The 20,707-nt window shown below is 49.3% G+C and overlaps 7 protein-coding genes across 7 annotated transcripts; 4 read left to right on the top strand and 3 right to left on the bottom strand.

The window, feature by feature from the left end:
* Window positions 1-1,563: 1,563 nt before the first annotated feature.
* On the top strand, window positions 1,564-2,843 carry J4E82_009916 (uncharacterized protein; the record flags this gene model as incomplete). Its single annotated transcript, XM_051736136.1, has 3 exons — window positions 1,564-1,699; window positions 1,751-2,394; window positions 2,448-2,843. 3 exons carry the CDS (start codon window positions 1,564-1,566, stop codon window positions 2,841-2,843), a joined length of 1,176 nt encoding a protein of 391 aa, XP_051584089.1.
* Window positions 2,844-3,306: 463 nt separating this feature from the next.
* On the bottom strand, window positions 3,307-4,979 carry J4E82_009915 (uncharacterized protein; the record flags this gene model as incomplete). The annotated part of the gene is made up of 3 exons (XM_051736135.1): window positions 3,307-3,347; window positions 3,411-4,726; window positions 4,792-4,979. 3 exons carry the CDS (start codon window positions 4,977-4,979, stop codon window positions 3,307-3,309), a joined length of 1,545 nt encoding a protein of 514 aa, XP_051584088.1.
* A 1,081-nt stretch (window positions 4,980-6,060) lies between these two features.
* Window positions 6,061-7,856, top strand: J4E82_009914 (uncharacterized protein; the record flags this gene model as incomplete). The annotated part of the gene is made up of 6 exons (XM_051736134.1): window positions 6,061-6,118; window positions 6,171-6,625; window positions 6,678-6,894; window positions 6,960-7,106; window positions 7,167-7,645; window positions 7,713-7,856. 6 exons carry the CDS (start codon window positions 6,061-6,063, stop codon window positions 7,854-7,856), a joined length of 1,500 nt encoding a protein of 499 aa, XP_051584087.1.
* Window positions 7,857-8,216: 360 nt separating this feature from the next.
* Window positions 8,217-9,599, top strand: J4E82_009913 (uncharacterized protein; the record flags this gene model as incomplete). The annotated part of the gene is made up of 1 exon (XM_051736133.1): window positions 8,217-9,599. The coding sequence occupies one exon, from the start codon at window positions 8,217-8,219 to the stop codon at window positions 9,597-9,599; it is 1,383 nt and encodes a 460-aa protein (XP_051584086.1).
* Window positions 9,600-9,887: 288 nt separating this feature from the next.
* J4E82_009912 (uncharacterized protein) lies at window positions 9,888-13,355 on the bottom strand (the record flags this gene model as incomplete). The annotated part of the gene is made up of 3 exons (XM_051736132.1): window positions 9,888-10,161; window positions 10,220-12,798; window positions 12,858-13,355. The coding sequence occupies 3 exons, from the start codon at window positions 13,353-13,355 to the stop codon at window positions 9,888-9,890; spliced, it is 3,351 nt and encodes a 1,116-aa protein (XP_051584085.1).
* Window positions 13,356-13,718: 363 nt separating this feature from the next.
* J4E82_009911 (uncharacterized protein) lies at window positions 13,719-15,653 on the top strand (the record flags this gene model as incomplete). Its single annotated transcript, XM_051736131.1, has 1 exon — window positions 13,719-15,653. The coding sequence occupies one exon, from the start codon at window positions 13,719-13,721 to the stop codon at window positions 15,651-15,653; it is 1,935 nt and encodes a 644-aa protein (XP_051584084.1).
* Window positions 15,654-16,923: 1,270 nt separating this feature from the next.
* On the bottom strand, window positions 16,924-20,123 carry J4E82_009910 (uncharacterized protein; the record flags this gene model as incomplete). Its single annotated transcript, XM_051736130.1, has 9 exons — window positions 16,924-17,175; window positions 17,240-17,648; window positions 18,378-18,552; window positions 18,617-19,026; window positions 19,101-19,207; window positions 19,264-19,694; window positions 19,759-19,845; window positions 19,909-20,050; window positions 20,099-20,123. Coding segments are annotated over 9 exons (2,038 nt in total), but the record flags the coding sequence as incomplete, so codon positions are not given.
* Window positions 20,124-20,707: the final 584 nt, after the last annotated feature.

Here is a 20,707-nt window from a genome sequence, read left to right as displayed (position 1 = left end):
AGAGCGCAGAACTGTACTCTTTTCCCACTGTATGTAGCTGGCGCACATTCACTTTTGGAAGCACACCGGAACTGTGTCATGAGCACGCTTGAAACTATACACAAAAACCTGCGATTCGAGTCTGTCTTATCTGTCCGAGAAACTTTACTGGTACTGTGGGAGCCCTCTCGCAGTCCTACCACGTGGAGCGGAAGTTTCAAAAACAGTGCTATGTGTACACTAGTCATTTGAACAGAACTCCCCTGTTCTTTGCTGTCGTAGAAGATTACGATCGCTCATCCCAAATGCATGCGCATTGCGCGTCAACGAAAGGACGTCCAGGGGGCGACCACCCACGATACAATGGACTTCTTGGTCACTGTAGCCCATCTTCTTCAACCGTCGGTCCCGTACTCCTACTCAACTAGGGCCTCCACCTCAATTTCGATTTGCATGCCTTCAATACCAAGTTTTGTAATCTCGACACATGTCCACACTGGCCGGTGATCAGGCATAACCCGCCGCCAGCCTTCGATGCACATGTCAGCAGACTCGTCGATGTTTGTGTGGTACGATCGAATAGCGTAGACGTTTCTCCAAGACAGACTCTTTTCGACCGACTGAAGAGCTTTCTCAATATTCTCCAGCGCTAGTTCGACCTGCTTTGGAGCATCCGGGGCTACGTTTCCTTCCGTATCCCAGCCACCCTGACCTGATATCCGCACAATATTCCCTACTCTGACAGCTTGGGAATAATGGAAAGCCTTCGACTTCGATTCTGTACCCGCATAGTTTCCGAATGTTGCAGGCATACTGGAGATCTTGATGTAGAAGATACGATTAGATCGTACGGAATTGACCAAATATGTCGTAAAATTTGTCAAGCGTGGTATACGTTTGTCTGAAGTTGCTTTTAACACATCTACGCAGTTGGCGGCTTCTTATATGCCCTCGCAACGTATGGGTCATGTTTCTGCTGTATGGGTCAAGTATCGAGTCAACGCAAAACAGCTCTGATCCACTTCGCTACGCATTCAAGTGGCACGCATACAAGGGCTACTTCATAACGAGGACGAGTCCTGAACTAAGACCGAGTTGTTCATACAAAAGTCCAGCGATTCGAAATTGCCCGGAATTTGCCTCACTTTGGTATAGGCGAGTTCGCTGTCATTGGGCCGCTATCCCCAGTGTTTCCGATGCAGCATCTTCACGATCTATGTCCGATGCAAGCAGACAGGTTCTCATCGCAGATACGAACAATCCCACGGGGCCAATGAAATTTCCCGAAATGGCAGGTTCGCAGGCATCATCTTTGCCACGAGGTGTGGATCCGGGGTTTAGCGTATCGGTATCTCACAGCTCAGGCTATGCCAGGTCTGGCAAGTACAGCGTCCAGCTCTCTCGACCCACATTTCTTGCAAACCTATGCAGGCGACCTTGCGCTAGAGATGTAGATAGCCACCAGTGGTGTCATTCGCCGTTGTCAATGTCTATTTCCAATACTCTAGCATTTAACGTGTCTTGTCTTCTGCTTACAACACTGCCGAAGTCAGTGTGCAAAAATACCACTACCACAGTGCGGATATGGTTCCATCTGAGATTGTGTTTACGCCTCTAGGCTTCGCGACTTGTGTGATTCTGCTTGTACTTTCGCTACTATGGCGGAGTCAAAGCAATAAGCGCAGCATCCTCCCTCAAGCTCACTATGAGAAACACAAAGGTGCGGCCATCTAATCATCTTGCTCAAGTGGACGACACTGACCCTCTCAAGTGTCATCCATACCGTTCAAAACACCATTGCCTAGGCCAGCGGAAGGCTACAAGTTGGAGCTTACAGATCCCAAACTATACCGACCGTTCCGCCATGGTCCAAACTTCGTTACTATGGGCATTCGAAAGATGCATTGGAACGAATGGATTGAGATGGATTCAAACTTCATCCCCTATCATGACGCCAAGGTACGCGAGCTTGAGAAGGATGTTGCATCTCGCGTGCAATATGTCGATAACGAAGTCACACGACTAGCCTGCTTTGAGGTTCTGGAAGAGTTGACACAGTATCTCACACATCGCTACCCGGAAGTCTTTCAATTGCAAGGCAACATCCTCCGTAACACGATTACTGCTGAGGAGTTTCAATATCCGGCATCAAACCCAACGGAGGCTATGGTCACAGCAGCAAAGCTTGTGCAGGACGATCTTGTAGTTATGGTACTCAACGACGATGGCCACTACCACATAGATGCCGGAGCGGTCTGCTTACCTGGCTTCTGGCGCTTGACTGAGAAGTACCGCATGTCGCTCGACGAGCTTCACATCGAAGCTGGGGTACCTCATTATCAAGAGAAATTACAAAAGGCGATGAACCGGTTCTTTGCCAACATGACGTGTGAAAAACCTGTCATTCGGAACAACGTAACGAAGATACCCGCTCCACCTTACAAGCTTCCTGTGCTGATCAGCTGTAGTTCTTCATCCAGCTCGATGACGGTCTTGCGTGGTCCCACCGTATGGGCGACCAAAACTCCAATACAGTTGCCTCATGGGCTACCGCCAATTCCGAAGGTCTTCGTGTTGAAGATATCCACTTCCGCTCGGAAAGGCAATCGCTTCGACGTCTTCCGAAGTCTAAAGCCCTACTCTTTACCATCCGAACATACTTCGAGCCGGTTACTACTATCGCGAAAGAGCCGCATGTTCCAGGACGGTTGGCAGAGGCGATCAGGAGTTGGGACGAGACTGTCAGCTACTACAAGGGAAGAGAACATTGGGAAGGATTGCTCCTTCCATATCTAGATGAAGAACATAAGAAGCAGGTTGATGGTGGGGTGTTGGAGAAACCGGAAGGTGAATTTCCCTTCTGATTGCCTTATGGATGTTTGTGTTGGAAAACAATCTAGAACCCATACCTCATTGCTAGATACAGGCTTTCCCTGCTACCTGGTTTCCCTTGTCACTGAGTGTGCCATCCTTACCCAACGCTCAATGAATCAGATATACGCTTGCAGTATTTGATATGTCTAAACAAAGAGATCATCCTTATCAGTACGCTTAGGGTATATCACGTCAGCCCTTCGGAACTATATCTTACATTATCTTTGAGTTAACATGAAAATCAAAGCAGCGAAGCAGAGATTCTGCTGAAGATGGGAAAATATATTTCACAATGTTCACAATCACCATGGGTAAAATTTATCGACTACCGACACGGCTTTGTAATCAAGTGCTGCATATTTGTATCACTAGGACTAATTGTGATTTTTCAATCAAAGGAGCCTAAATCCGAATGTATTCTCCGACAGCGAAGACTGTGAGAGATTTGAAGCCTTAATGAACATTGTAAACCTCATCAGGAGGACCATTAAACTCTGAATGTTGTCAGTAGAGTATCCGGCCATGCTTCATTGTACAGGTGTCTTTTCGGTACTTACCTTTCCTACCAGAAATCGCATACCACAGCGCACTCAAACAAGCAAAACCAATCAACACAACGCTAGCGTAGTTCATAGAGACTTCCGTAACAGGAAGTACGGTTGGCATACTAAACAACACCATCTCGAAGAGGATCCATGCGATGGCACCAATATTCGCTGTGGTGCCAAGCAGGCTGCCTACGTTCCATTTTGCATGTGCGACTTCCTTTCTACCGGTAAAGAGAGAGATGGTGATAGGAATGAGGTACCCAATGGCAAGTGCGATGACGCCTACGGATGCGAAAGCAGTGAAAGCGCTGCTGGAACCTAGGTTAATCAGACCAAGCAACATTTCGACGGCTGTGACGAGCGTGAGGGAATATATTGGTCGGTCGGCGAAGGTGCATGTCCAGAGGCTAGCAAGGGGAAGCGCTTTGTCGCGACTGAACGCCCATGTGCAATGGGAAGCAGCGTTTGTAATTGCGATAGCGCAGAAGAGTGTAACGAATAGGATCATTATCATCAAGATCAAGGCTCCAGTCTTCGATCCCATGATGGAGTATACGACGTATGGTAGCGCTTGGCCATAAGGTGCATTGAGGATGTCTTCGAGTGGTGGAAGCGCGAAGCATAACGGTAGGACGAACAGCAGGGAAGCAATGCCACCAAAGGGTATGCACAGGGCGATAGCGCGAGAGACTTCGACCTCAGGCTGGGCGCACTCTTCTGTCATCGATGTTACCATGCCGATGGCAGAGAAAGCGTACGCAGGTGGGAGGAGGCCGATGAAGAAGGTAAAGCCTGTACCCCAACCTGAGAAACTACTGTCGTAGTTCCCCAGGGCGTAAGAGGCAGAATGACGGCCTTTCTGTGCGCGAACCAGTAAACCAACTAGCAGTGCCATGATGGTAACAAAGTTCCATACAGCGGCCACGGAGTCCACGTACGGCAACAGTTTATCTCCAAACGAGCATGCAAGGAATACCAACATGCACAGCGCATAGAATATGAGCAGCAGTTCCCAGTCTGATGCCATCCACTCTGGGTTGTGAACCGAGATCGTCGCAGCGATGAGAGAAGCGAACCCGAAGTTGACAGAAAGCGCAATCGTCCAGTTTCCGATGAGCCAGAACCAGCCCGTCAAGAACGACACAATCTTGCGTATTCCTTTGCGTTCGCCGCATAGCCGATATGACCAGTAATACACCCCAGACGATGTCGGATACCGAGATGCTAGCTCCGCGAGTGAGATGGCCACGCAGCCGTTGAAGAAGAGTACGACGAGGACACCGACGAATATGGAGAGCTGACCACCACCATAGATGGCGCTCATCCTACAACGTACGCGTACGAAGTCAGTTTATGTCTCATATACAGTTCGTGTAGGGGCAATTCTCACAAAGGTCCACCAATACCATACGGCACTGCAACGATGGCAAGGCACATCCCCAGAACAGAGATCAATGACCGATTCTTCGTAAGCTGGGCATTGTAACCCAAATGAACGTGCTCAACGATGCCTTCCTCATGGGTAGTCACAGGGCTCATAGGGTTTCCGAGCTTTTTCTCGTTGGTAGACGATAACATGATGAGAAAGAACTGGATTCCGATTTTGAAGGAGTAGTAGAAAGAGTGTGAAGTTGAGGGTCTGTACGAAGTGGTCGAATATAGCCATCACGAGCAGTTTCAACTCATCTCGTACATCCCTAGCGTATCTTTGTCTAACAACGTGGCGTTCGCCATGATAAGATATGATGATGGTCCATATCCACAGATAGGGAATGTCATTCATGCTGGCTCTTTACCCCAGACTACCCTTGCATTGATTCCAGCTTGAGCATGCACTGATCGCACGCCTGACGACTCGTCATAGTGTCACGTCTTGATAAGCGATGTTGAATAATCAGCTATGCCTCAGTTTGGAAGGATGATAGGCCTCTGATCGTCGTCCGGGGCCCCAGGTTTCGCGTGCAAAGCGTACACATGTGACTTTGGTGGAGTAAAAGCTTATCTCTCGCTAACCTGTCTGTCATCAAGCAGAAGCGTCTTGAAGCTCCGAACAACGACTATACCGGAGGAAGAAGTTTGGAGGGCAATGTTAACGCGCGTGCTGGCGTAGTCGAGACGTCGATCGGAAGTTTGGGCCCTGAGAGTGGAGCTTTTGCCTTAGCATGGCACTATACCGAAGACGGCAAGTTGACAGGCAAAACCGATCACGAAGCTATTGAGGCTATCTTATCACCTGGATAGATCACTGGCTAATGTAAAGGTTGTACATACTCCGGAAAATCAGCGAGAATGATGCCAAAAAAAAAAGCCTTTCAAGAGACTTGGGTCTGCTGCCGCGCTTCGTAGTTCAAATGTGCCGATCGAGACCCGCATGCTTTACATGTCGCCAGCAATGCGACTTGATCTAGGTCTTGTCTGCTTTAGGAAGTGCGATGGGCATTTTTCATCGGATCAGGATGATGGTCATGACTAGATCAAATTATGAGACAAACTTCCGCTCAGCCTCAGTGCGGGGTTGCCTTGATGGAGTCCTATTTGATGAGCGCAAGATATGAAAGACCTTAGATGTCCAACATTGTTCATATGACATATTTCCCATCATTGAATGCGCTTTTCGTTACTGTTTAACACTCATTTTCTCATATCCACATATACCAATATGGCACAATCAATTGAGCTTACAGCCCCCAATGACACGAAATGGACACAACCTACTGGTAGGCGTGAGCGAGCTCAAAGTCTAAGACATATGAGGTTGACATTCATTAGGCCTCTTCATCAATAACGAGTTTGTTCCTTCCAAATCTGGCTCCACGCTAGAAACGATAAACCCATATGATGAACTCGTTATCGCAAAGGTCTCCGCTGGTAGCGAAGATGACATAGATGCTGCAGTCACTGCAGCACGCACAGCGTTCAAGTCGTCAGCATGGCGGGATCTGTCTGCTGCCGAACGTGGCCAGCTGCTATGGAAGCTCGGTGACCTTTGTGAGAAGAACAGCCATATCCTTGCTACCATCGATGCCTGGGACAATGGCAAGCCCTACCAGCAAGCTTTGGACGAAGACGTAGCAGAGACTATCTCGGTATTCAGATATTACGCTGGATGGGCGGATAAGGTCTATGGACAGACGATTGAGACAAGCAACGCAAAGCTGGCGTATACGAAGCATGAGCCTCTTGGCGTGTGTGGACAGATCATACCGTGGAATTTCCCCGTCATGGTACGTATCTATCCAGCCTTCTGGAGTACCTCCGAAGCTGATAAACACTCAGATGGCTGCTTGGAAGCTCGGCCCAGCACTGGCTTGTGGTAATACTGTTGTGCTTAAGCCGGCAGAGCAGACACCTCTCAGTGCCCTGTTCCTTGCGAGTCTAATCAAAGAGGCTGGCTTTCCTTCAGGTGTAGTCAACATCGTCAACGGCTATGGCAAGGGCGCTGGTTCGCGGCTTTCTGAGCACCCACACGTCGACAAAATTGCCTTCACTGGAAGTAAGCAATGGACTTGTATGAACTGCATGTGAGACATGCACTGACTTGGTACCCGCACCTTTTAGGCACCATTACTGGCCGGAGTATCATGAGAGCTGCCGCCAATAACCTGAAGAACATTACTCTGGAGACCGGCGGCAAGAGTCCTCTTCTGGTATTCGACGACTGCGATCTCGACCAGGCTGTAAAGTGGTCGCACATGGGTATTATGGGTACGCCCTCTCAACTTCGAGACGTCTACTTGCTGTACAGGGACTGACCAAGTTACCCAGGTAACAGTGGCCAAGTTTGCACCGCGACGTCGCGTCTCTATGTTCAAGACACCATCTACGACAAGTTCCTCGAAGCTTTCAAGAAGCAGACCAAAGAGAACACAAAGATTGGGTCGCAGTTTGATGCTGACACCAACCATGGACCTCAGATCAGCAAAGCTGCTCAACAAAAGATCTTATCCTACGTCGATACAGCGAGATCGGATGGGGCAGAGCTCATCCATGGCGGCAAGCAAGACGGCATCCCAGAGAAGGGATACTTTGTTGAGCCGACCGTCTTCGCTAATTGTAGCAATGACATGAGGATTGTACGAGAAGAGATCTTCGGTCCATTTGTGGTCATCCAGAGCTTCAAGACAGAAGACGAAGCGGTTGAGAAGGCGAACGATACCGAGTTTGGTCTAGGAGCGGCTGTGTTCACCAAAGATATTATGAGGGGACACCGTGTTGCAGGTGCAATCGAGGCGGGTATGGTTTGGGTAAGTCATGCCCGCGAGATTCTAGACTCAATTTTTCTTGCTGGGACAGGCGCTAACAACGATACAGATCAACAGTTCTCAAGACTCGCATTTCGGTATCCCATTTGGTGGATACAAGCAGAGCGGTATTGGTAGGGAGCTCGGGGCGTACGCGTTATCTTCCTATACTCAGGTCAAGGCTGTACACGTCAATCTGGGGACTTTCTTATAGGCCAATTTGTATCATGTTATTAACCTTGTACATACCAATCTGACATGACTTCATGTACGATGCCCTCAAGATGCAAGATACGTCCCTCATATGTGAATCGAAGATATCACGAACATGGAGGTTGACAAGAGAGCCTGAGCCACAGCCTAAAAGTGTTGTAGATAATGACGCAACGTGTCTTAGGCGCGTCGCGTCGCTTAACGCCGCGCCCTGCTTATCTCCGCATAAGCAGCCGCCACGCAGTGTCGCCGCCCAGAGACAATCACTTCAACGCTTGAATCAGCACTTTCTCAACCAGTCCATACCTATATACCGGTCACCCTTCTAACGCGATTGGTCTCGCATGCGCAAAGCCCCACAATGGTCCTCGGTTTCGAACGCATCAACGAGCGCACCCAACGTCCAAACGCGCACATAAACTTCATCCGCACCCTCCCCGGCTCGACATCCTCCATAGCAGAGAACATACTCAACCGTGTTGCAGCAATATGCTACCCGTTCATGAAGTCGCACATGATCCTTGTCCAAGCTCTCGAGGAGTTTCCTTACAACACCGAGTTTGTTGGTCGCAACTTCAATGCCGGCGAGGTTATACAACTAGTCCTCCGAGACCGAAATGGAAGATGGTTGCCACAGAGGATGGTGGAGATGGTCATGGTGCACGAGCTTGCTCATTGCAAACAGATGAATCATTCAAAGGCTTTCTGGAAGGTCCGAGATGAGTATGCAGTGGAACTGAGGGCACTTTGGGCAAAAGGATACACTGGTGAGGGGCTATGGGGTAGGGGTATAAATTTGGACACGGGGGCCTTGCAGGCAGACGATGGTGAGGCAATGGACGTGCCTGAGCATCTGTGTGGTGGCACATATGGACGAAAGAGAAACAAAAGGAAGAGAGGTGGAAAGGAAAAGCCTGCACTGAGCTATGCAGAGAGGAAGCAACGGAGAATTCTTAAGAAATTCGGGGCCGGAGGACAAGCACTGCGAGCGGACGACGATACTAAAGTCAAGCTGGAAAAAGGTGTGCCGAAAAAGGGCAAGCCTAGGGTCGCCGGTAGCGCACGAGGACGTGATCTCAGAGCAGCGGCGGCGTTAGCACGCTTCGATCCGGTTAAGAAAGAGGACGTTACTATCAAGAAAGAGGAACCTTCATCAGACAGTGAAACAGAAGACGAGTTTGTCGAAGGCGATCAAGACGGTGCAGCGTTGGACGTAGACGGGAAGAGCATGTTCGACGATAAAGGTCGCGCTCTCATCAAGATCTGCGAAGACGACAACGACAACGATGGCGATGCAAGAAGAGAAATGGATGAGATTCAAAAATTCGCGCCGCAGCCCAATTCTACGGCTAAGTCGACACCGGCCAGAGCCTCGAGCAAGCCACCAAGATCGCAATCGTTAAAGATGAAACCAACACCAACGAATACCTCACGTTCGACTGCTGCTCCTGCTGCCTCAACGCCACCATTGGGTTCGAAACTCTCTCAATCTAAGATTCACAAATCTCAGCATGACCCTGTTACTCCTGCTTTACGACTTCGACCATCGCAAAGCTTTCCCTGTCCTGTGTGTTCCCTTGAAAACGACACAGAGGCGCTGACTTGCGCTGTCTGTGCAAACGTACTGAAGGAAGACTTTGTTCCGAATCACTGGCGATGCAAGAGCGCTGATTGCGAAGGAAGTCAGTACGTAAACGCTGGTGATGCAGGCGTTTGCGGCGTCTGTGGAACGCTGAAGAAATAAGGTGAAATCGGTGCAGCGAGCAAGTACAAGAGTATTTATCGGTGACGGCAGCAATGGCGGAATGATTATGATACCCAATTCCTTTCAGTATTTCATTTCGCCTACAAAACGTAAGAGAGCATTTCAAGAAGATCGAGTTCCAATGTCATAACTTCATTCTGTGCAACAATCATACGCTAAACCGACAGTGGTAATCACAACACCTGTTCCGTGGTGGTCGACACCAAGCTATGCATAGTAATAACAAAAACGCCTCTACCATCCCTGCTTTCGCAGACGTTGCCAGTCCTACCTCGCAATCCTCAAATGTGAACCCCCCACACTCTTTCTAGCGCTAGTTGGCACACCCACATTCCTTCCACTATTCCGCCTCATACTTTCTAGCTTGGCTTTTAACTGTTCATGAATTTTCCTGTTCTGCGCCCAGCCATCAGCTAGCTTTTGCATGCGGATCGCAGCGACAACAGCGATAATCGCAGACTTGAGCTTGGGTCGGCGGTCGTGCACTGTAACGTCGGGGGTAATACCCATCTGAGAGATGAGATTGAGATCCTCTTGATTACTGTGAGGTGTTAGTGGCTGTGTTGCAGAACGAGTCAAGTAGAAGAGTCGAGACATACCATTCGTTGTAAGTTTGAATCTGCATCAAGAAGAACTTCTTTTGGTACCCAAGGGCTTCACGGAACGCCTCTGCTCGCGAGCATCGTGCGCGGAGGAACTGGATTTGCTTAGCGAGACCGTTGATTTCCTTGATGTGGCGTTTTGTGAGGGTTTCCGCCTGTTCGTCGAGATCAATCGCATCCTGGTTGGCCTTTTGTTGGATCGCCTTCGACGACGCTTGTATGAGACGCAGCTGTGACTCTTTTTCGCGAAGATGTGACTGCAGGTCTTGTAGTTGACGTTCAAGAGCAGATTGCTGATTGCGCGTTGCCGACTTGGCTTCGGATAGGAGTTTGCGATGTTGAGCGTCCTTGTCGCGGATTCGTGATTCAAGATCGCGAATCTTGTTTTCAAAAGCAGCCTTCTGTTCTCGTTGTGCTGCACGGGACTCAGATTGCAAAGCTCCATTCTGGCTCTCCTTTTCACGTATCATAGACTCCAGAACGGTTATCTTCTCTTCAAGCGAGGCTTTCTCCTCGGCGACTTCGTCGGCGTCTTCTTGCAGAACTTCTATCTCGGCTTCGAAGTCGTCCTTCTCCCGGCGGGCGTTCTCCCTGAGCTCCTCCAGAGCTTCCAGGCGCTCTTCTGCTAGTCGTTGCAGAGCGTCAACTTGGCTCCTCTGTTCGTTTAACTCCTCGCGTATGTTCTCAAGCTCGTCATCACGCTTGCGTACTAGATCCTGCATGACGTCGATCTGGGTGTCGGGCTCGTCGGCGTGGCTCCTTAAGGCATCAAGCTCAGCTTCGCGGTCGGATATCGTTTGTCGTGCTGTATTCAGCTCTCGTGTTCTGTCACTAAGGTCATTCCTGAGTTGCTTAAGCTCTTGGAGTGTTGCCTCTTGCGCTTCAATCTTCTTTTGCAGACCGGCCATATCACGCTCACGGGCTTGCAATGTTGATTGCAAGCTGGACAGATCTCGAGACAGCGCATCCCGTTCGCGTGTGATCTTCTGAAGTGCTTCAATCTGTGTGTCCTTGCCAGACACAGCGGACCGCAGATTACGCATTTCGCTCTCGATATCTTTACGTTCCTGTCGAAGAGTGGCTACTAAGGTATCGCGGTCGTTGTTGCCTCTGCGTAAGACTTCCACTTGCTCGTCTTTGCTCGACATCTTCGAGACCAGGTTGTCGCGCTCGCGACGAAGATTCGAAAGTTCGCGCGAGAGGTTGTCGCGTTCCCGTGTGGCGTTGTTGAGCGCCTGCACCTGAGCGTCTTTGCTGTTTAGATTTGAGCGAAGGCCTGTCAGTTCTTGAGTCGCATCATCGCGCTCACGTCGTATCGTATTTAATCCATCTAGCTCGCGATCCTTCTGGTTGAGATCACGTCGGAGCTGTTGCAACTGTTGCTCGTATGCGGACGCCTCCCGTTGTAGACGTGCAATCTGCTGCATCGCATCTTGGTGTTGCTTGCGGAAGTCGTCTAGCTCATCGGCTCTTGATTCAGCGGCGTCGACTCTCGACTGCAATAACTCGATCTCAACGCCCTTTTCGCGAGTGATCTCAACCACCTTTTGTCTAGCATCATTGGCGGATTGTTGCGCTAATTGGACTTGGTTGTCCCCCTGAGATTCTGCAAGCTCCAGGCGTTCGCGTAGAGCGTCCATCTCAGCTTCCTTTTCGTTCTGAATAGTCTGAAGGCGCCGCTGCAGCTCCCGGAGTTCGGTATCCTTCTCACGCTCCATCGAACGTAAGCGCTCCTCAACCATGGCAATCTCACGACGCTTTTGCTCCTCTGCGGCTTCGAGGTCGTTTTCGGCTTCGTCAAGGCTTTCGTTCAACTCTCGTATTTCCTGATCCTTTTCGAGAGTAGCGGAATCAAGCTTGGATCTAAGGGCGTTGATCTCGGCCTCCTTTTCACGTTCGACTGCGCGAAGCTGCTCCTGGATATGCTCGATCTTCTCACTTTGGTCGGCCAGTTGACGGTCCTTTTCCGTAAAGTTATCTTCTTGTGACTGTTTGGCCGATTGCAACTGTGCTTCCAACTCAGCAATGCGTTCAGCTTGGTCCTTGAGTTGGCGGTCCTTCTCCTCGTCGTCAGCAAACTGTGAATTCTGCGCGTTCTTCAGCTGCTCCTCCAAGTCTCTCATCTGCTCCTCCTGCTCGTCTAGCAACTCGTCTCTTCTTGTGAGCTCCGCTTGTGTGTGCTCCAGGTCTGCTTTGACCTTATCCAACTCTTCATCGACACCCTTCTCTTCTTCCAGCTTCCTTTCAAGGCGCTCCACCTCGTCGGCACGTTCGTCGGCCAGCCTTCGAAGCTCATCCATCTCTTCGCGCATGCCCTCATCGACGTGCCGCCGTTTGACCTTTTCGGCGTACTCCCGTAACTGCTGCTTGTATGTGTCTAGCTCTTTTTCGGCGGCTTTGAGGTCTTTCGAGTAGTTCTTTATATCGCGCGCCATTGTGACCTTCTCCGACTTAAGGTTGATGTTCTCTTCCATGGCCTGTCGGTTAAACTCAGGGCCCATCTTTTTCAGGTTCTCTTCGAGGAAATGGATTTTAAGCTTGAGTCCGAAGTTCTCCTTGTCGATCTGCTCCAGACGCTGCAATTGTGTTAGGATACTCCAGGTGAGTGAGGGCGGCTAAGCGGGGATATACGTACAGCCTCCTGCTCCCTCAAAGTAAGTACGTTGCCATTTCCGTTGTCCATCTCGCCCTCCGCCCGTCTCGGTAGCGCTGTAGGTGTACTCATAGTACTCGAGTTGGGGTCTGGCAGCTGCGTCCGGCCATCGACGGAATCTGCGAAGGAACTCGAATGTATGTCGAATGTGCTCGCCTCGGGCAGCGGGGTGTTGCTGACTTGGAAGCCTGGCTTCATCGCGGCGGGTGTTGTGAGCTTTCCGTCGAGTAGTCCGTTGACCTGGCGCGTCCGGTTCGCGGTTGCGCTCTTCAGCATGGGTGTGAACTCGTTTTTCGCGTTCAGCTGACGTCGGGCAGCAAGCGGCTGTCGGGGTGTTCGGGCGCCGCTCATCTGTTTGAAGAGGTTGTCGCGGTCTGTCGGCGCATGGAACGTCTCTTCCATGCTGAACGAGGGCTCGTTGATCGTGAAGCGCGTCGTGTCGCCAACCTCTGTGCGAGGTGTGTCCGGTAGGTGCGCCATGATATGTAATGTACTCTAGCAACGCATGAGTGAGAGAAATAGAAAGGTCCTTTGGGGCGCACCTCAGTCGTGCGAGTGCCTCATGTTCCACCTCATGATAGTATGGATGTTGTTTGTTTGGGACGCTCGGACCACGACAGGGATGCAGCCCACCGCTAGCCCATGTAGGCAAGAAGCCGAAAAGCGTGTCTTCCCCGTATGTCACGTTACGTCGGCGCCGCCTACACCAGAAAACTCACTGTAGGTTTCGTCCTTTCCGCTTGAGGTAGATCTATATCACTCTTTGGACAACAGCCAGCGTACAGACCTAAGTTCTCGGGCCATCGGATCGAGACTACCTTCACAAACGCCTGGCCGAATACAATGGACGGCCCTCAGGATGACCTCAAATGGTTTGGTGAAGGTTTCGATGGCTTTCCTAAGAAATTGCCCGATGATGTCGTGGAATACACGGTCTTCATCATCGACTCTAGGCTCTCGGACATCCAGACAAGGGAAAGATTACAAGCCTTCCAACGCGCCCTGACCGTCCTGGAAAAGAAGTTCCTGAAGGAGTACATATGGCAGCGTGATTCTCTTGCGCTTGACCTAGTCCGAGAAGAACATCAGTGGCTGTTAAAAGGACGATCTAATTACGGTGATAGCGTCGCAGACGAATGGCTTATAGTCTACTTCCTGCGTGAGTTAAGCAAAGAGTTCAAGGATGCATGGATCCGCATTTATGACAGCGATGGAGAGTTTCTTCTAATCGAGGCTGCCAACGCGCTACCAAAATGGTTGAACCCTGAGGTTGCTGAGAACAGAGTCTGGATTAATAGTCATCGCCTACTGATAATCCCATTGGGGAAGGAAGAAGACCCTGCCCCTTTGACGCAAGTGCAGGCTTTACAGATTATTGATGAGACACCAGCACGTCCACAGCAATACGGCAAAGTAGAGAAAGAAGCTTTTCATCGCTTAGCTGGATATCCTGCTGCGATATCTGAAAATCAGCACCATGCGACACTTCCACTGCCAAGAAAAGTCGCGCATATCTTGCATACCAATCCATCCTATATCGCACCAGTGGTCGAAGCCTTTTATCTTCGAGATCCCATCTCCATCCGGCTTATACAACCCGAAAAGTCCAAAATTCCTCTCACACTCCCGCCGGAAGATTTTGTCGACGTCAGCGTTCGCTTTACCAAAGTCCTTTATGCTCAGCTTCTAGGCCAGCACTGGGAGCCCCAGGCGCCATGGGATACAGCATTAGAGCAGCTCGCTAAATCTGGTAAACCAATTGAGAAAGCAGAGATCGGGATCAAAATCGCAGCAGGCATGCAAATGCTCCTGTCACACTCCTTGTACGCCTCTCGTAAACCGACGCGCGAGATTGCGCTTCTTTTAGAAGATCTGGAGAATGGTGACGACACACTTCCTACTGACACCGAAATTGCTAGTTGGCCCAAACGTGAGGACGATGAGGCATGGCTCAATATTGACTTCTCGGAGTTTGAGAAAGAGCTGGAAGGTAAAGGAAGTGGCGCAAAAGGCGCGTTTGGCGATAAGAATGCGGAGGAGAATTTGAAAAAGATGGTTGCACGCTTCAACGACTTCCTGGCTGACAACGAAGCTGGTGCGGAGGGTGCCGATGGAGGTCTGGACCCCATGGATGTGGACAACGATTCGGACGCTGGTGACAGAGGATGGGAGGATCCTGAAGATAGTGACTCTACAGCTGAGAACGATACGAAGAGCAAAGGCAAAGGCAAAGCGAAGACCAGCAATGGCGAAGATGATGCCGGCACAGATGACGAGGAGGACGCAGAGGCTGACGCGGAGTACGCGGAATACGAGCAAGCTTTCGAAAAGTTCATGATGTTGCCCGCAGCTGAGAAAGCCATCCTCACTGATGAAGCTCGTGCGTTAGCTCTCGAACAAGACGCTGAGAAGGAAGAAGACGAGGAGATCCAAAAACTCACTGAGATGATGGAAGCTGAGCTCTTCAGCCACGGGGCACTGAACATCAACTCCAAGCCCGACCACAAACCAGGAACAGGGCTTCTATCTGATAGTAATGGGAAAGGCAAAGGAAAGCTCCAGGACGTTGCTGAGGAGGATGAGGAGGATGAAGACGATGAACTCTTGGACGAAGACTACAACCTCGCCGATAACATGTTAAAGGCTTTCAAAGGCCAAGCTGGGATGGCAGGCCCGGCAGGCAACATGATGAAGGCGATGGGCGTGCAATTTCCGCGGGACGCTGATGATGAGATCAAGGGTGGTAGTAGCAAGAGTAAAGGGTTAGGCGGAGCCTAAGGCAATTATTGAGTAAGGGTGAAAGCGACGCTCCATGGTGGAGTCGAAACTCCGATCGGGAACAATAGCGTGAGCGTCTGTGATTTTGCGCCAATTATCTCAAGACCTACTTAGATTGCAGCCTGTATAAAATTACTTAGCCCAATGCCGGACCGTCGTCCTTGTCTACTTCATCCATCCATCCATCCATACTTTTGTCTGTTCACCGCCGATTCCAGTGTATCTATCTTTTCTTTCTTCTTGTAAGTAAGATCCTCCTTCCCCGTTTTATGCAGCTGTTCTTCAATCAATCTTCTATATATTGGTGAACTCTCAGCTACCAGCTTCCGTCTTCTTATCATAATCTCCGTCTGACTCTTCCCTTCGATACCCGCAAGTACCGCTATATCCTTATCATCATGCCCTTCTACATATAGATTTAAGATGGTTTCGTCTTCCTGGGGAGTAAAATCACGAAGCGGTTTGCGCCGCCGAAGGTCAAGAACGTCTTCGGGGACTTTCTTCGCTGCCCGGAGGGCTTGCCATCGAGATTGAATGGCTTTTTCCGGTATGTTGATCTCCTGGGCAATCTCATTGGGAGTCAGCCCACGGCGTCTGCCATCAATTATTGCGGAATCGAGTTCGGCAGTCCAGGATATGGAAGCGCTTTCGTCCCTCTGTCGGATAATTGAATAGCGGTGTTGTACAGATTGTATGGAACGGTTCAAACTGGTTGCTGCTTCTTTGTAAGTTTTCTCTTCTACTTTGATAAGGTAGAGGAGCCTATTTTCCTCATCATAGTTCCAGCGACGCAGCTCTTTAGGGGGTTTGAGTTCAGGTGATTGTCGGTATGATCTAGTGTCCATGGTAAGATACAAGATAGGTAGAATTATCTCGGTTGTTTTGTTGATTCCAGGATTTGTTAGTAGTTTGGCTCACCAAAGGCACGATAATGCCTGTATATATCTAGAGGCGAGAGTGGAATTCCATGGCATGTGACATTTCTGTAAGCGCTATCTACGCGGACGACGATTAAACCACAGGCTTTCACTATACTGCTACCACTATTACTCTTTAGCTCAAGCTACAGATAGAGCAAATGAATGGGAGGCAAAGAAAAGCCAGAGTAGAATAGCGGTGGCTCAGAATACGTCACCCTTCTTGAACATACTAGATTCTCAATACCCGTATCAGAGTCTTTGCATTCAGTTTCCCGTTCCATGATTACACTATGTCATGCCCACCAAAGCTCTACGTAAAGTCAACTTCCTACTGAAAGAACTCTACCCTCTCATGTCTCAAACACCATGAACTCCATCATAAACTTGTCCGCCTCTTTACCCGTTTCTTCCTCTTTCATTTTGATGTCTGACTCCACCCTTCCAAATACTATCATAAATCTCTCTAAGAGTTGTGCTTTCACTTTCTCTGCACCCAACTTCGTACCCCGTTTCAGCGTATACAAAAACTCTTGATATTGAAGGCCCTTTGCTACTTCACCACAAAGATAACGCATGAACTGCAACATACTACTGTGAACATCCTGCGAACACAGAGGTACGAAGTCAGTGTATGTCTCATGTGCGTCTCGTACAATCATGACTTACCCACCTCCCGTCGTCGTCATAAACAGCGGCCCCCCACTCCCCGATCTGTTCCTTAACAAGCGAATTCCACTCGTAGACGAGATATGGTCCAACATATGCGCGGTTCAAGAACCCGCATTGGAAGATCAGCTCGCTGGTTTGGGGATGTGGTAACTGAACTAGGACAAAGTAATGATCCCCATACTCGTAAGTAATGCCGACCTTATTGAGTTCGACAACGTCAGGATTGAAGTTGGAAAAGGTACCCCGAAAATATGCGGACAAACTGTGTGTCTGTTCGTTGTAGATTTTGGTAGATGATTGCAGAATGTTGAGTTTGGCCATGGTAGATTTGTTGACTATTGCTGCAGGAATGGCGCTGTGGACTAGTTTGTCTGATTGATCTTTGCCTTCACCATCCGACGAAGAACTAGAAAGTGCGGAAAAAACTGTAATCAAAATCGGAGGATATATATTTCGGCATAGATGGTGACAAGAATGGTCGATAAACTTGCTGTCGCGGTATGCGGTATTGCTAATATCGAAAGCCGAAAGCCTGTTAGAGGCTGGCGAGTCGCTATTCTCAGGTTTTGTCGTTCAAGAGAATTTTGTGTTTAGTCAGTCGCAATGGGAGGGAAAGGTCAGTTGACAATCACGATATTTAAGGTTATGCGAAAATTAGGCTCCCTTCTCTGAATAAAGGTTAAGTCAAGCGAGGAGATGTAACTGCGACAAAGGATACATTAGTTTGAATGACCTAACCTTCACTGGAGAACTACGCTATCCCCAGTCCTATTCCCCAGTACTCTAGTCCTGCTGCCTCTCTTCAACAGATTTTAATGCGAATGCTCGACACTCTTTTTCTCCGCCCTACATTGTAGGGAAAGCGGCAGATGCAGGTATACGAAGAGATGGGGAAACATGTTGAAGCATGCAGTGTTTATCGGGATGTACTGGTATACAGCAAGATTGCATGAAGGACAGATATAGTTAGAGGAAGCTACTGCCTTGAGACTAAAGATGGAACTGGTTGCAGATGACACCTGACCCGCTCAGCTCTGCAAACATATACCATTCCCAGAGCCACTGTCACCGAACGCCAGCACAAAGAAATAGTTGAAACCAAATGCTGAAGCAATGACCTTTCTAATCTTCATACCGTGGCTTGATTCTGACATCCAACTTTCCTACAGTCATCGTAAAGCAGTCTCGACTCTTGTTCTCGATAGTGCTTCCATTTTCACCATCCGCAAAGGTGATTTCGAATGATCGAACCAAATTAGCCGTAACACTACGCAACTCCATCATGGCCAGCTTCTGGCCGATGCAGTTGTCTAAATGTAGGTGTACAAAATCAGTGTATGTCTTAGATACAGTCTGTACAGGCATATCACTCACAAGGTCCAGTAAGGAAGGGTAGAAAAGCGCGTTTCTCAATAGTGGCACCGGGCCTCTCATCGGTCCATCGCTCAGGCATGAAGGAAAGAGGATCCATCCAGTAGCGTGGATCGCGTTGCAAACTATAGATAGGAATCCAGACGTTGACCTTGCCAGGTATGTACGTGCTGTCAGGTAGGGTGAGACCTTCGGGCGGCGTCTCACGCTGAGGGCCAGATGGAGTAGCAGGGTGGAGGCGTAAAGTCTCGTTGATAACCCCATCTAAATATGCACATTCCGCAACATCTTGGACGTCGAGATGCGCTTTCTCCGGTTTAACCGTATCAATAGCAGCGCGAAGTTTGGCTTGAACTGTGAGATTCTTGCACAACTCATACAACAGGTAAGATAGCGTCGCAGAGACAGTATCACTAATTCCCATGTTAGTATCGAGAAATGAATCAAGCTACGCGGAGGCCGTGAGAGGTCTACACAAGTCACTTACCTGCCAGCTATGATAAGAAGTCGTGAGTCAGCGTTCATTTCAGGGGTTATCTGGTCCTCATTCGGGTTTAACAAACAAGAGAAGACGTCTTTCTCTTTAGGAGTATTCTGTTATTTGTGAGTAGATACAACTGAGACAAAAGTGCTGATTTGGAGGCGCCTACCTTCTTTCGCTCTTCAAGAACTTTAGCGCTCCAGTCCATGTGCTCAAAGAGAGGCTGGGATCCAATTGGTGTTCGTGCGATGAGGCGCATAGCCCAACTAATATGTGCAAGAACACTCAATGGTGCCTGACTATCGTGCAACAGCTTAATGACATGAGCTTCTTCACCCGACTCCACCATGCCAAAGCTGCGGTTGAAGCCGATATCGCCCATTACATCAAAGCTGTAGAAGTTTACCCAGTTTGTAATTCGCACTGAGGGAAATGTGGCTTGCCCTTTGAGTCTCGATATGAGAGCAAGTGCATGCCGGTTCAAACGAGGCTCGTACTCGCGGAGGGCTTTAGCATTGAACGCACGGTCCCAGACCTTGCGCCTTTGTCGGTGTTCGTCCTTGTTCGTCGTGAAGTGAAGAGCCCGGCCTGCAACTTCCCCTGCAGATGTGGAGATACGAATTCAGTGTACGTCTCGCATGCATCTCGTACAGGCACCACTTACCTGTGGTTGAGTAAATAGTACTTTTGCTGCACTTGGAAGTGGGTCCATGGACCAAAGCAATTGCATCTGCACAGTAGATAGTGACCTCTACCAAGGTAGATATACGAAGTCAGTGTATGTTTCACATGAATTTGTACTTCCAAGACTCACCCCGAGGACCAGTTCTGATGACGTCCACTCCATAGTGTTTGTGTAAAGACTCAAGCCATTTGAAGTATTGAAAATTGGTAGAAAGAACACCAGCGATAATGCCGTACGACTTCGAGAATCGTGCAAAAAAAGGCCCAGGGATCTGAAAGTATTAACGAGAAAGACTTTGCTGATATTCTCATATGCTTACCTTTCGCAAGCGATGATACAGCCCTCTATGTAGCAGTATACTGACCACCAGGATAGCGAAATAGAGGGAAGCTGTCCTTGCTGCGAGCTGTATTGCAATGCTCACATTCCTGGTACTCGTAGCGGCTATATATTCGAAACATGCAACACTTCCAAAAAGGATGACCCAAATGCCGATGACTATATGGAAGGTGTTATCCCACTCGCCACGGTGAACAATATAATGGGTGATCAGTGCTATCAACGCGATGAGTGTCTTGTTTGACACAGGATCAACGAGGTTATATGCCATCATAGCCGTTGGAAAAGGGGAGGAAGAAGTGAGAGAGGCATTTGAACAGCGGGGAACTGGTTCAAACAATGAACGGCTGATCAGCGGAAGGCTGGACCCTGAAAGGCTGAACATTGGAAAAAGGCGTCCAAGCAGAATGCTGTACAAATGTGGACGTTAGCACAACGGTGACAGATCCGAGCAAGCAGTAATGCAGAGTTGCTAACAATCAATCCAAACTGATGAGACTGACTGACTGACTGATTGCTTGGCAGTCAGTTCAGTGTCAGTTTAGAGCTCTCGTCTTATCAGTCAGTTCAGTTTAGAGCTCTTAAACTG

The sequence above is a fragment of the Alternaria postmessia genome (genome assembly GCF_024291825.1).
Source record: "Alternaria postmessia strain BMP 2775 chromosome Unknown scaffold_105, whole genome shotgun sequence".
Classification (NCBI taxonomy): domain Eukaryota; kingdom Fungi; phylum Ascomycota; class Dothideomycetes; order Pleosporales; family Pleosporaceae; genus Alternaria; species Alternaria postmessia.
Note: the sequence above shows the minus strand (reverse complement) of the source record. Positions and strands in the feature narration are given on the sequence as shown.